General features: G+C 38.4%; 2 protein-coding genes, 1 long non-coding RNA gene and 1 other non-coding gene across 4 annotated transcripts; 1 reads left to right on the forward strand and 3 right to left on the reverse strand.

Annotated features, from left to right (window-relative positions):
* Nucleotides 1-2,680: 2,680 nt before the first annotated feature.
* On the reverse strand, nucleotides 2,681-7,802 carry LOC142181897 (uncharacterized). The gene is made up of 3 exons (XR_012710796.1): nucleotides 7,237-7,802; nucleotides 3,843-3,904; nucleotides 2,681-3,323 (listed from the first exon to the last, which is right to left on the reverse strand). It is a non-coding gene; the product is annotated as an uncharacterized LOC142181897 (long non-coding RNA).
* Nucleotides 7,803-11,688: 3,886 nt separating this feature from the next.
* On the reverse strand, nucleotides 11,689-12,369 carry LOC142182091 (uncharacterized). Its single transcript, XM_075256012.1, has 2 exons — nucleotides 12,163-12,369; nucleotides 11,689-11,982 (listed from the first exon to the last, which is right to left on the reverse strand). The coding sequence occupies exons 1-2, from the start codon at nucleotides 12,367-12,369 to the stop codon at nucleotides 11,689-11,691; spliced, it is 501 nt and encodes a 166-aa protein (XP_075112113.1).
* A 152-nt stretch (nucleotides 12,370-12,521) lies between these two features.
* On the reverse strand, nucleotides 12,522-13,577 carry LOC142182092 (uncharacterized). Its single transcript, XM_075256013.1, has 2 exons — nucleotides 13,249-13,577; nucleotides 12,522-12,951 (listed from the first exon to the last, which is right to left on the reverse strand). Exons 1-2 carry the CDS (start codon nucleotides 13,575-13,577, stop codon nucleotides 12,522-12,524), a joined length of 759 nt encoding a protein of 252 aa, XP_075112114.1.
* Nucleotides 13,006-13,112, forward strand: LOC142182466 (small nucleolar RNA R71). The gene has a single exon (XR_012711285.1). It is a non-coding gene; the product is annotated as a small nucleolar RNA R71 (small nucleolar RNA).
* Nucleotides 13,578-13,915: the final 338 nt, after the last annotated feature.

The raw sequence follows: 13,915 nt of genomic DNA on the forward strand, positions 1-13,915 counted from the left end.
CCCTGAGGTATTTTTCCTTTTTCTTTTTGTCCTCCTAAAATCTATCTGTCGTTCATGTTCTGGTTTGTTTTGTTTTGTGACTCATCTGTCCCTGTTTGTGTCCGTTTTAAGTTAATGATAAGTTTGTTTGTTGGTTTTATTGGTTGTTTGCTGTATATTATAGTTTGTGTAGTCATCTAAATAAGTGTCGTCAACTGAATTCACTTGAAATATTGAAAAATCAGGAGTATACATTTCAATACGATTACTGTGCCTGTTTCTTTTATTTTATGATGTTTGTAAGCTTGATATAGTAGCACGTCGATTATAGTGTACACCCTTGACTGCATATTGGATCAATTGGTTGTGAGTTGGTCAGGCTTGGCTCCCAATGTGGCCAACTCATACCATTTGGTTGGCACCCCTGTTTGCTTAAAGTTTGAATCGTTGTTTGAACTCAGGCAGAGAATTGGCAATTAGCTTTAGGGATCTAACAAATCAGCCTGAAAGCAGTTTGAGTTTAATTAGCTAGTATTCAGGTTTTGGCTGAAATCAGAGAGGTTTATATACTAACTATTAAGAGTTAGGGTAATACAGTAATATGCAAGGTATAAGGGTAATCTTGGCATAAGACAGGGTCTGATTAGGGGATAATTTCAGAATATGTCAAGTGGTAATTAAAATATGATTAACCTAGTGACAATGGGGAACAAGACACAAGGGTATGGGGCTTAAAATGAATAATAAAATGAGCCCATCACTCTTGATTAAACAAAGCCAGGCGTGGGGGACCAAAGGGGCTGGCACCAAAAGATGCTTAGGCATGGGCTTTAACAGGGTATGGGCAGGCTGCAAGTTGCAGATGGGGGGGCAGCTTAGCTGCACTTGGTCACTATGGCTTATAAATAGGCCATTTGATAACTTAAACAGGGCTGGACTGGAGTCTTCAGAAAAAGAAAAACAAAAGTGGAATTTTAGGCTGGAGTTTTAATCTGGAGAGAGGTCTAGTGAGTCCAAAGAAAAACTGAAAACATAAGGTAGTTTCCAGTAAACACTGCAACCAAACACTGCCTGAAAGTTGTGTAAGAGTGCATATTGGTCAAGCTGTCTTGGCCAAGTTCTTTGTTTGCATTGATTGAGCTGTTTCTGGTTATTGAATTAGTAGTGTTGCTGCGTTGAATACTCTGTTGTTGCTGTTGTTTCATCCTTCTTTTCTGGGTTCATTGGTTTGGTACTCGACTATTTGTTGGTCCTCTTTGTTCTGGGAAATATTGTTGGTCGTCTGAGGTTTGTGGAAAACATTTGGTTTGGTTTGTTGCTGTGCTGTTGCTGTGTATCTGCTGCTGCTGTGTTTGTGGCATACTGCCCGACTGACTATTCCTTTCCTCTGTTGTTCTCCATACCAGGTACACACCTAATACACTGTCAGATGTAATCGGAAAATTGAGGATGAATACAAATGAGAAACTTGAAGAATGTCTTTTTATACATAGATTGTTGCATTAAATATCATGTAATGTAGAATAATGTTATTCTTGTTTGGATACTGGAAGTAGTTTGCAAGCCTAGTTGATGTCAATGTAGGGTATCGAATGATAATCGTATATGTATGCTGTTAGATAAAAGTGGTCTCAATGAATTAGTTTGCATCTCAGATTTAGTTTACTTTGCCATAGATGCTGTAACGTATGCCAAACATGAAACTGTACACAAGGGGTTAAGTTCGTCTTTTCTGATCAATGGTCCCATATAACTAATAAACCATCTGTTAAGACAAAAACATAAAATTTGTAACATAAATCCCGTGGAGGTCGAGCCCAGGTCAAAACAGACCCGGCAGGCTCGCGTCGAACAGGCGGTGGCCCAGGTCTGGCCAATCATGCTTGAGCTGGATTTGGGCCCGTGGTTACTTGATCGGCTGACGGTGCACGCAGTTTCGGTCCCGTTTCGGATTCTTAAGTCTTTCTGAATGCTGTTACAACAACTTCAAACATGTAATTAATTAGGACTTTCTACTGTTTTCAATTGATAGAGACAAACACGACAAGAAACGTAGTTGCTATAGGATATCCCTTTAAAATAAGAACGAGATGAGCCTCGATGAAATAAACAAAACGCGCGGATGCGGGGCCCTTGTTAAATGCATATTATTGAAGCATTTAGTTTCCAGGACGGGTTGCTTAGCAAATCTCACAACCCTCCTAAAATAACAACACGTTAGTCTCTTTAGGATACGCTTTAATAAACTTTACCTTCTTAAACTCGGGTGCACATTTATGTGACCCAAAGCCAAATCTCGACGGATTCGAAATGTATTTCTAATCACGGGTACATTGATTGTGACGTGATCCGAGAGGCATATCCATGACGTCGCGAATTCCTTTTAAAAGTAGAACGAGACGAGCCTCGTCAAATAAAAATGTACACAGCTGTGGGGCCCTCCAACTATATATATATTAAAACACTTAGAATTCGGGACAGGCCGTTTAGCGAATTTTTCGGCCTTACCCAAAATAACAAATACGCTAGTTGCTTTAGGCACGTCTTAATAATTTACTCTTCTTAATTCGGGTGCACATTTATGTGACCCAAATCCAAATCTCAACCGAGTCGAAATATGTCAACAATCACGGGTGCATTGATGCAACGTGGTTCGAGATGTGTTTTCACAACGTTGCAAGTCTTATAAAATAACAGTAAATGATAAAAGCGGTTTAAAATTAATTTTTGCACATAAGTCCATATTGTATTTAAAATCAGATAAATAAGCCGAATATAACAGTTGAGCGACCGTGCTAGAACCACGGAACTCAGGAATGCCTAACACCTTCTCCCGGGTTAACAGAATTCCTTATCCGGATTTCTGGTACGTAGACTGTGATATAGAGTCATTTTTTTCTCGATTCGGGATTAAAATTGGTGACTTGGGACACCCTAAAACTCCCAAGTGGCGACTCTGAAATAATTAAACCAATCCCGTTTCGACTGTCCTTTAATTGGAAAAAACTCCCCTGCGCCCCCTCGGGCGCGGAAAAAGGAGGTGTGACAAGGCCCACCAATCGAACCAGAGCGTCCTGAAGAACTAGGGTAGCGATAAACCCCTCTGGGGCCTGAGCTGGGCCCACCGGAACTGTTGGGGCTGGAACATCCTCCTCAAAATCAACTTGAGGCTCCGCCACTGGTGCCACTGCTCGGGGATGGGCTCTGCCCCTACCTCGGCCTCTAGCACGGCCTCGCCCTCGCCCTCTAGCACGGCCTCGGCCTCGCCCTCTGCCCCTAGTGGGAGCTGCTGTAGGGGGCTCGGGGTGTTGAGTAGTAGATGAGGAAGCGCGTGTTCTCTCCATCTGCGAAGAACAAAGTAGAAGTTCAATTAGCATTTGAGGAACAAATCCGCACGACAAGAAAGAACAAAAGTGAAGTTTTCCGATCCCTCAGGCTGTACTAAGCTTATCCGTGAGTTGTAAGACCTATGTAACCTAGAGCTCTGATACCAACTTGTCACGACCCGGACTTCCCACCCTCAGGAGTCGTGATGGCGCCTACTAATGAGAGCTAGGCAAGCCAACACTTAACTGCTTACTTCGTTAACAATTACTTCTTTTAACAATTACCGGCGATAACATGAAAGCAACGGAATTAAATAAATATGCGGAAGACTTAAATTTAAAGAAAACTGAACAATAATGCGAGAATCAACATATGCCTCTACCCAAGAACTGGTGTCACATTACTCACGAACTTCTAAGAGTGCTAAATACAACCGTTTGAAAGAAAATATAAACTATTTGTCTCGAATATATGAGATAACATACGAAAATAAAAGATAGAGGAGACGTCGGGCCTGCGAACGCCTGCAATGCTACCTCAGTGTCTCACTGGACTGAAGGCTGGCTCTCGCGCTACTGCTGCTGTCCAAAACCTGGATCTGTGCAAAAGAGCACAGAGCGTAGTATCAGCACAACAGACCCCATGTGCTGGTAAGTGTCTGGCCTAACCCAGGCGAGATGGTGACGAGGCTAGGACCAGACTCCAGATAAACTTGTACATTTATATAATATATGGCTGAAAAATAAACAAGTAATAAGCAGTTAAAGCTGGGGAAGGGAAACATGCTTCGGGGATAGCAGTTAAAAGAAATAACAGGGAATAATAAGGAAGCTAGTACTATAACTTCTATCGCAAATGAAGAAAATAAAGGCAACTTTCACTTTCAGTTTCCTCTTGTTGCAGGCGTGCAACCCGATCCCATTTCTCATATCTCGTGGTAGGCGTACCACCCGCTCCCATTTCATTCTATCTCGTGGTAGGCGTACCACCCGCTCCCATTTCATCAATCTTGTGGTAGGCGTACCACCCGCTCCCATTTCATAATATCTTGTGGCAGGCGTACCACCCGCTCCCATTTCATCAATCTTGTGGTAGGCGTACCACCCGCTCCCATTTCATAATATCTTGTGGCAGGCGTACCACCCGCTCCCATTTCATAATATCTTGTGGTAGGCGTACCACCCGCTCTCATTTCATAATGTCTTGTGGTAGGCGTACCACCCGCTCCCATTTCAGTTCATCACACAATCACAAGAAATCCTGGCAAGGGAACATAAGTAATATAATAACTTCCTGGCAAAGGAACAAGGATATCGAAATAGTCAACCCGGCAAAGGAGAATCAGCTATAACCAATCTCACTTTGCTAGTACTCAGTTCAATTAATGGAAATACTTAATCATAGAGGATCATTAATTAAAGTATACAAGGTGTCATTCAAAAACACAATAACTTTCAAGTTAAGACCCACGGTCATGCTTGACACCAACGTATAGATACTCATCACCATGTTTATACATCGTACTCAACAAGAAACAAGTAGCAAATATGACTCAACTCCTAATCCCTCAAGTTAGGGTTAAACCAAACACTTACCTCGATGTCTTGAACACCACTCAAGTCTCAATTATAGCTTTACCTCTTGATTCATCCACCAATCCGCTCGAATCTAGTCATAAGTTACTTAATCACATTAATAAATGCTAAATGAATCAACCCCAATGCATGAAAATGAGTTTTCCAAAGTTTTACCCAAAAGTCAAAATTCACCCCCCGGCCCACGTGGTCGCAACCCGAGGTTCGGACCAAAACCCGATTACCCATTTCCCTACAAATTCAAATATATGGTTTGTTTTGAAATCGGACCTCAAATTGAGGTCCAAATCCCTAATTTTAGAAAAACCTAGGTTCTACCCACATCACCCAATTTCCCCATGAAAATCTTTGATTTGAAGTTGAAATCATGTTAAAAGATGTTAAGAAGTGAAGAAAAAAAGTTAGATATCACTTACCAATCGTTTCGGAGAAGAAACGTTGTTTGGAAAATCGCCTATTATGTTTTGGGGTTTTGAAAAGTGTAAAATAACTTAAATTCACGTATATTTATACCCCTCTGAAGTTCCCACCGCGGACCGCGCAAGAAGGACCACGGCCGCGCAGGCTCCCTGAAGACCTGCGGATCATTGCCCCATGCGGACCGCACCAAGCCGACCGCGGCCGCACATCACCCACGCGGACCGCTCAAGGCGACCGCTCCGCGCTGGCCCCTCCGCGGCCGCACGTGATTGCTCGCGGACCGCGCAAGAGGGTTCAAAGACCTGTCAAAATTCCTGAACCTGCAACATCTGATCTTCTAAAGCCTAAGGCATCCCGGAACCTACTAGAAACTCACCCGAACCCTCGAAACTCTAAACCAAGCATGCACACTACCTCAAAAATACCCTACGAGCATATTCGTGTGATCACATCACCAATATAACATCATGAACATCGAATTGAGCCTCAAGATCAATGAAATTTCTCAGATTTCCTTTTAAACATCAATTCTCCCAATTTGGGTTCGGATCATGTCAAACGACGTCTATTTTTTTCCAAACTTTACAGGAGTGATTCAAAACATATATAAGACTCGTACCGGGCGCTAGAATCAAAATACGGGCCCGATACCATTGCTTTCTAATCAGATTTCATTTCCATTTTCTTTAAACATTTTCAGAGAACAATTTCACTTAAAAATTCATAACTCGGGCTGGGGACCTCGGAATTCGATTCCGGGCATACACCCGAGTCCCATATTTTCCTACGGACCCTCCGGGATCGTCAAATCACAAGTCCGGGTCTATTACCTAAAATGTTGACCGAAGTCAAATTTATTCATTTCGAGGTCAAAACTTTGCAATTTTCACAAGATTTCACATTTAAGCTTTCCGGCTACGCGCCTGGACTGCGCACACAAATTGAGGTGACTCTAAATGAGGTTTTCAGGGCCTCGGAGACACAAATTTCAATTAGAAACAGGTGATGACCCTTTTGGGTCGTGACAGAAAACTACTGCTGCCCGGACCTGTGAAAGAATGTGGCTGAAAATTTGGACTGTTAAAGCACTTGATAGCATTAAAAAATTGTACAGAAAGTTCTCCATTGAGCACATAGTCGGGGACGTGTAAGAAACATGATTTTGTAGAGTTTGTCTAATTAAATTTTGACCATTTTTAGTATCTGCCAACTCTAACATAACACGTTCCATTTTCGCTCCCATCACTGCTTGTGTATTTGCAAAGATATCCCATTTTTGTCTTATTACAGCTTGTTCCTGTAATATCTGTTGAAGATACTCAAGAATATCTGTTGAAGTTGTGGAAGAGGAAGTACCCGAAGTTTCTGCCCGTTGTACCTCAATCACAGGTGGACTTGCAAGACAATAAGGCGGCATCAAGCTATTCAAAAAATTTTGTTCAACAACATATGTATTTTCCGCCTTCTCTAAATTGTCCATTGGTATGTCAAACATTCTCGCTAAACGAGTGATTGTAGACGAAAAATACAAAAGTTTACAATCCTTAAAACGGCACTTGATCATTCCATCACTGATTATTCTCACCAATATTGATTTGTCGTTTTTGCTGAATAGCATGTATTAAAATAACCCTTTTTCGATCATAATTTGATACATTAGCATAAGGGATAAGGCGAGAACTTATAAATTTGCCCCAAGTGCGCGATGTTTCGATCATACAAGAACAAGCAATATGCAAAGGATTTTCTGATGTTCCCGTATTAATTTTTACGCCTTTTGGACAAATAACGTCTAGAGCTTCTTTCATAAAAGTGCCTTCTTTTTCTTTCATTTTGACTCTAATATCTTTATCATCAACATCATTCAAGGAATACATATCGTTCAGTATTTTAGAGTCAAAATGAATAGTCTTACCTTTCACCTTTGATGTCCTATCTAGCTTGTTGAGGTTGGCGTAAAATTCAAGGACAATTTCTCTAACATAATCTCCTCGACTTTTTACAAAGGAACCCCAACCTAGAGATCTGATGGTCTTAAGAATTTCACGAGTCTTTTCTCCATCAGTTGGCCAAAACTCCATCTCGCATTCTTCAACCACAGTCCGATTTTTTTCCAGAGATTATCCATAGTGCTGAATCAAGGTGCTGTTTTTTAGGGGCCCTTGAACTACATTCTAACAGGGGTCTCTTCAATGAAGTCATTTATTTGCCTAAAAGGGTTTGAGGAGTAGCAGAAGATGGTAAAAAAGGGTGGTTCTATAAGAGAGAGTAAGAGAATAGAAAATGAAGGGAAAAAAAAGAGAATACTTTTTATATTGTGACTAAGGTAGCTAGAGAAATTAGAGGAGGGGGAGAAGAAAAGTACCTTCAGATAATGGCCATGGCTGAGATTGGTATGGGAGGATGGTGGCTTTGTGGTGGTAGTAGGTGAAGTGAAGCGGATGGAGTGAAAAGAATTAATCAGATTTGGGTCTAGAGACTTCTTACTCTTAAAACCTTATTTAATGCTATAATTATTTATTATTTTTCTTTTCTTTTTAAAATCAAAATGAGGCAAAACATGTCATGTTTCTGTTCTCTTGTATGTTCTTAACAGGCCATGACATGTTTTGGCTCAAAATATCTTCTCTTTTTTTAATTGAAAAAACATATATCAAGATTAAAATACTTATGTAGAGTAGTAAACCTATACATATTTTCTACGTCACTCTAATAGTAGTACATAAACTCTCTCTTTTTTTTAACAAAGTTAAAAAGTAAAAGACGTACTACTAATAGCTAATAATAACTCTCTACATATTAATTTTAAAGTAACATATATATACACATATATAACCAATACTAGAAAGATTAGAGTACCTAATTTATTTATTTATTTTATTATTTTTAGTCATATTAGTAATAAAAGTACTACTAATATTAACAAACAAAAAGAAAATATAGTTCTGAGTTTAATGTCGTCAGCTCGACTTAGAATTTTTTTCTTAAGCAAAAAGAATTATTGAAGCCTGTTTCTCAAACATTTTAGTGACATAAGGTTTCAATCGATATCCATTTACCTTGAACTTTTCTCCACCATTTATGTGTTGTATTTCAATTGCACCATAAGGAGTAATATTTGTAACATTGTAGGGATCTGTCCATCTGAATTTTAATTTTCCTGGAAATAGCCTAATTCGGCTATTGTAAAGAAGTACAAGATCTCCACTTTTGAAGCTTTTATTGTCTAATCAAATTGTCATGCCACTTCTTTGTTTTTTCCTTGAAAATTTTGGCATTTTCATAAGCTTCCAACCTCAATTCTTCTAACTCATTAACTTGAAAAAATCTATTTTTTCCAGCAGAGGTTAATTCAAGATTCAGTGCTTTTAATGCCCAAAACGATTTATGTTCTAATTCAACGGGCAAGTGACATGCTTTTCCAAAGACTAATCTATATGGGGATAATCCAATTGGCATTTTGAATGTCGTTCGGTATGCCCATAATGTATCATCTAATTTTAAAGCCCAGTCTTTTCTTGAAATTTCAACCGTTTTTTCAAGAATTCTTTTTAACTCGCGGTTGAAAACCTCAACTTGTCCTTGTGTTTGGTCATGATATGGTGTTCATGTTTTATGAGTCACACCATATTTTGATAGCAAAGTAGAAAATTGTCTATTCAGGAAATGAGTCCCTTGGTCACTAATGATGACTCGTGGTATGCCAAATCTGGTAAAAATATTTTTTCTTAAAAAATTACACACCGTATGAGCATCATTCTTTCTTGTGGGGATGGCTTCAACCCATCTTGACACGTAATCCACGGCCACAAAGATATATTCAAAAGAGTGGGAGGAAGGAAAATGACCCATGAAATCTATTTCCCAAACATCAAATATTTCATATACCTGTATTGATTGTAACGACATCTCATCTCTCTTAGTGATGTTACATGTTCTCTGACATCTATTACATTGTGCAACATAAGCACGGGCATCCTTAAAAAGTGTTGGCCAGAAAAATTCAGCCTCCAATACTTTAAAGGCAGTCCGATTTGCTGCATAATGTCCTCCAATTGCTCCATCATGGCAGTAATATAGAATATTGTTCATCTCTTTTTTAGGTACACATCTTCTGATGATATTATCTGCACAATTTTTAAACAAGTAAGGTTCGTTCCACAAATAATACTTAGCATTAGATATAAGTTTTTTCTTTTGCTGGTAAGAGAAATCTTGAGGTATCCATTTTCCAACCAAGTAATTTGCAATATCTGCAAACCAGGGTGGTTGAGTAACAACTGAGTTGATAGAAAAAATATGTTCATCAGGAAACTCTTCCTTTATATCACAAGACTCAAGAGAAGGGTTTTCTAATCTAGACAAATAGTCAGCTACTTGATTTTTCGTTCCTTTTTTGTTTTTATCTCAAGGTCAAATTCTTGGAGAAGTAAAATCCATCTTAACAATCTAGGTCGAGCATCTTTCTTTGCTAAGAGGTATTTTAGAGCTGCATGATCTGTAAAAATAATGACCTTGGTTCCTATCAAATAGGAACGAAACTTATCAAATGCTAACACTACTGCTAGTAACTCTTTTTTTGTTGTGGCATAATGTAATTGAGTCTCACTCAGTGTCCTACTAGCATAGTAAATGGGACGAAAAATCTTATTCTTTCTCCGGCCTAAAACAGCTCCGATTGCTGTATCACTAGCATCATACATGACTTCAAAAGGTTGGTTCCAGTCGGGGGATACAACTATTGGGGCAGTTGATAACTTTTCCTTAAGGGTTTCAAATGCTCTCAAACAATCACCTGAAAAATCAAACTTAGTATCTTTCAGCAAGAGGTTAGTCATCGGCTTTGAAATCTTTGAAAAATCTTTTATGAACCGCCTATAAAAACCTGCATGACCTAAATAACTTCTAATGCCTTTAATGGTTGTGGGAGGGGGTAATCCTGCTATTAGATCAATTTGTGCTTTATCAACTTCTATCCCTTTAGCAGTGATTTTATGTCCTAACACAATTCTCTCAGTAACCATAAAATGATATTTTTCCCAATTAAAAATCAAGTTTGTCTCTTCACATCTCTTAAGAATTAAAGTCAAGTGGTGAAGATAACCCTCAAATGTTTTGCCAAAAAGTGTAAAATCATTCATAAAAATCTCAAGAAATTTTTCATTCATGTCAGAAAAAATTGCTGACATGCAACACTGAAATGTAGTAGGGGCGTTGTACAGACCAAATGGCATTCTCCGATAAGCATATGTTCCATGAGTACATGTGAAAGTTGTCTTATCCTGATCTTCGGGTGCGATTGGTATCTGGTTGTAACCTGAATAGCCATCAAGAAAACAGTAAAATCCATATCCTGCAATTCTTTCCAACATTTGATCAATAAATGGTAAAGAAAAATGATCTTTTCTGTGGCATCATTAAGGCGTCTATAATCAATACAGACTCTCCATCCTGTGACAGTCCTGGAAGGTATGAGCTCATTATTTTTATTTTTTACAACTATCATACCTCCTTTCTTAGGTACTACTTGAACGGGACTTACCCATGGGCTGTCTGAAATAGGATAAATGATACCTGTCGCCAGAAGCTTTACGATCTCCTTTTTCACCACTTCCTACATTGTTGAATTCAGTCTTCTTTGGGGTTGGACTATTGGCTTGTAGCAATCCTCCATAAGGATCCTATGTGTACCAACAGCTGGACTAATTCCTTTGATATCTTCTATAGTCCATCTTAAGGCTCCTTTATGTGCTTTCAACACTTCAATCAATTTTTCTTTTTGTTCTGCAGTCAAAGAAGAGGAAATAATCACTGAAAATAATTCTTGCTCAAGATAAACATATTTCAAATGGGAGGGGAGAACTTTGAGTTCAATTTTTGGTTGAACTACTTTTGGTTGTATTTCTTCTTCCTCGGAATATTTTTCCAGTATTTCAGCTTCTCTTCTGATGATGGGATCATCATCATGTGTGGTGCCGGATTTGGCCAAACATCTTTCCATTGAATCTGAAATTAAATGATCATCTTTGAATTCATCTGTAAGATTACTAATTATGTCAATTGAAAAACACGAAGATGATGTCTCATCCCCTGAAAATCTCAGCATCTTTTGCATATCAAAAATGACTCTTTCTTCATCAACTCTTAAGATGAGTTGCCCTTGATGGACATCTATGATTGCTCTTCCTATAGCAAGAAAAGGTCTACCCAAAATTATTGGTTCATCGGGACATTCTTTCATTTCAAGTACTATAAAATCTACAGGGAAAATAAATTTATCTACTCTCACAAGCACATTTTCAATTATCCCCTTAGGTTTCTTAGTACTTTGATCTGCAAACTGAAGAGAAACACATATGTCCTTCATTTAACCAAGATCTAATCTTCTAAATATAGAAAATGGCATCAAATTTATTGAAGCTCCAGAATCACAAAGTGCTTTTTCAAAATATACTCCTCCCAAAGTGCATGGAATAGTAAAACTACCTGGATCGCCAAGTTTTTGTGATAGCTTGTTTTGAAGTATAGCACTGCATTTTTCAGTAAGCATTACCACAGAAACTTCTTCTAATTTCCTTTTGCTTGACAAAATTTCTTTTAGAAATTTGGCATATGAAGGCATTTGCAATAAAGCGTCAGTGAAAGGAATATTTATGTGAATCTGTTTTAGAATCTCCAAAACTTTGCAAATTGATTATCAAGCTTTTCTCTTTTCATTTTTTGTGGAAAAGGGATTGTCACAGGGAGAGGAGTTATTTCAATATTTTTCTTCTTCTTTTTTCTTGATTTCTCTATCTTCAGATGGTTTATGGGGTGTTTCAACATTCTTACCTATGTTTACCTGTTGGTCTTCTTGATTCTTGCCTTTTGTGTCTGCATAGGGTTCCTCAAGATTCTTACCTGACCGTAAGGTGATGGCCTTAAGGTGTTCCTTTGGGTTTTTCTCTGTATTGCTTGGTAAGGGACCATGAATCTTTTCTGACACAAGAGTTGCCAGTTGGCTTAACTGAACTTCCAGATTTTTGAGGGTTGAATTGTGGCTTTCCATCTTTTCATCAGTCGCCTTAATGTACTTGTACAAGAGGTCATCAAGATTTGAATGAGTTGTTGAGGCCTTTGCTGATATGGGGCTGCTTGTTGATAAGGTCTGAAATTCGTTTGCCCAGGATTTTGATTCTAGTATCCAGACGTACCCTGTACCTATTGCTTTTGGAAGCTTTGAGAGTTCTCTGCGCCATTTGGGTTGCTCCATTGAAATCCTGGATATTTTTGTGCCATTGGACTTCCAAAAGGGTACTGCTTGTAACCGATGACATTAACCTGTTCATCACTTTGGCTGATCGCTTGGCATTCATGGTTTAGATGATTTCCTCCACACATATCACAAGTCTCAGTCTTGCTTGATTGTTGTGTATTCACCTGAAAAGATTCAAACTTTTGTGCCAAGGAAACAATCTGTTGTGTCAGTGTATTTAGAGCATCTACCTGATTTACCGTAGCAGTCTTCTTGATGATTACACGCTCAGATGACCATTGGATGACATTCTCATAAATCTTATTCAATAATTGCAATGCTTCTTCTGTAGTTTTACCCATTACGGAACCTCCTGCAGCTGCATCAATCACATTTCTAGAAGAGAGTTTTAACCCGTGATAAAAAATATACAACTACATATGTTCAGGAATGTCATGATGTGGACATTTTCTCAGCATTGCTTTTAATCCTTCCCATGCCTGATAAACCGACTCAGTGTTAGTTTGTAAAAAATTAGATATATCTTGTCTTAACTTTGTTGTTTTAGCAGGAGAAAAATATTTGTTCAAATATTTCTGAGTCATCTGGTCCCATGTGGTAATAGACCTTTGAGGCAAACTTCGCAACCAAGTCTTGGCATCTCCTTTTAAAGAAAAAGGAAATAGCCTTAACTTGATAGCTTCAGGAGGTACTCCATTATATTTAGCAGTTTCAACAAGTTCCAAAAAATCAATCAAATGACTATGTGGATCTTCGCTTGAATCTCCTGTAAAGATACAAGATTGTTGAATTGTTTGAATCAGGTCAGTCCTGATTTCAAAGTTGTTAGCTGCTACTGGGGGTTTCCTAACACTAGATTCACAGTTGAAGCGGTTAGGTCTAGCATAATCCCTTAGGATTCTATTTGCTGGTCTTGGCACCACTTCATCAAACTGCTCATCTACATGGACTTGTGGTGGGATTTCTTGTGGGTTATCGTCATTACCTAGTTGATGCTCCATTTCGTTGCAGGTTACGTTTTGAGAAGAAGATGTGTGTCCTTTCCTGCGCAATCGAAGAGATCTTTCAACTTTAGGATCGTAACTTACCAACTGTTTTGTAGAAGAACATGTCATAAACTACTTGAAATTCTTAAAGTAAAGAAAATAAAACTTTTGTTTTACTTAGTTCCTAGAAAAAAATAGTACATAAATGAAATATTAGAAGTAAAATCAAAATAATAGTAGTAATTAATTAGTAGCATGTGGTAATCACAAATAATAATAGTACAAACGATTACAACAATGAAAGAATAAGGTAGTTATAGGAAAAGAAATGCTACTGTTATAAGTATAACTAT

Source organism: Nicotiana tabacum, chromosome 6 (genome assembly GCF_000715075.1).
Source record: "Nicotiana tabacum cultivar K326 chromosome 6, ASM71507v2, whole genome shotgun sequence".
NCBI classification, from domain to species: domain Eukaryota; kingdom Viridiplantae; phylum Streptophyta; class Magnoliopsida; order Solanales; family Solanaceae; genus Nicotiana; species Nicotiana tabacum.

Coding starts and splice junctions, on each gene's coding strand:
- LOC142182091 (XM_075256012.1), bottom strand. CDS start 12,369: ATGGAAAGCCACAATTCAACCCTCAAAAATCTGGAAGTTCAGTTAAGC. Junction 11,983..12,162: donor AGAATCAAGAAGACCAACAG/GTAAACATAGGT, acceptor ATTCTAAAACAG/ATTCACATAAATATTCCTTT.
- LOC142182092 (XM_075256013.1), bottom strand. CDS start 13,577: ATGGAGCATCAACTAGGTAATGACGATAACCCACAAGAAATCCCACCA. Junction 12,952..13,248: donor GTACCTCCTGAAGCTATCAA/GTTAAGGCTATT, acceptor ACTCTCTTCTAG/AAATGTGATTGATGCAGCTG.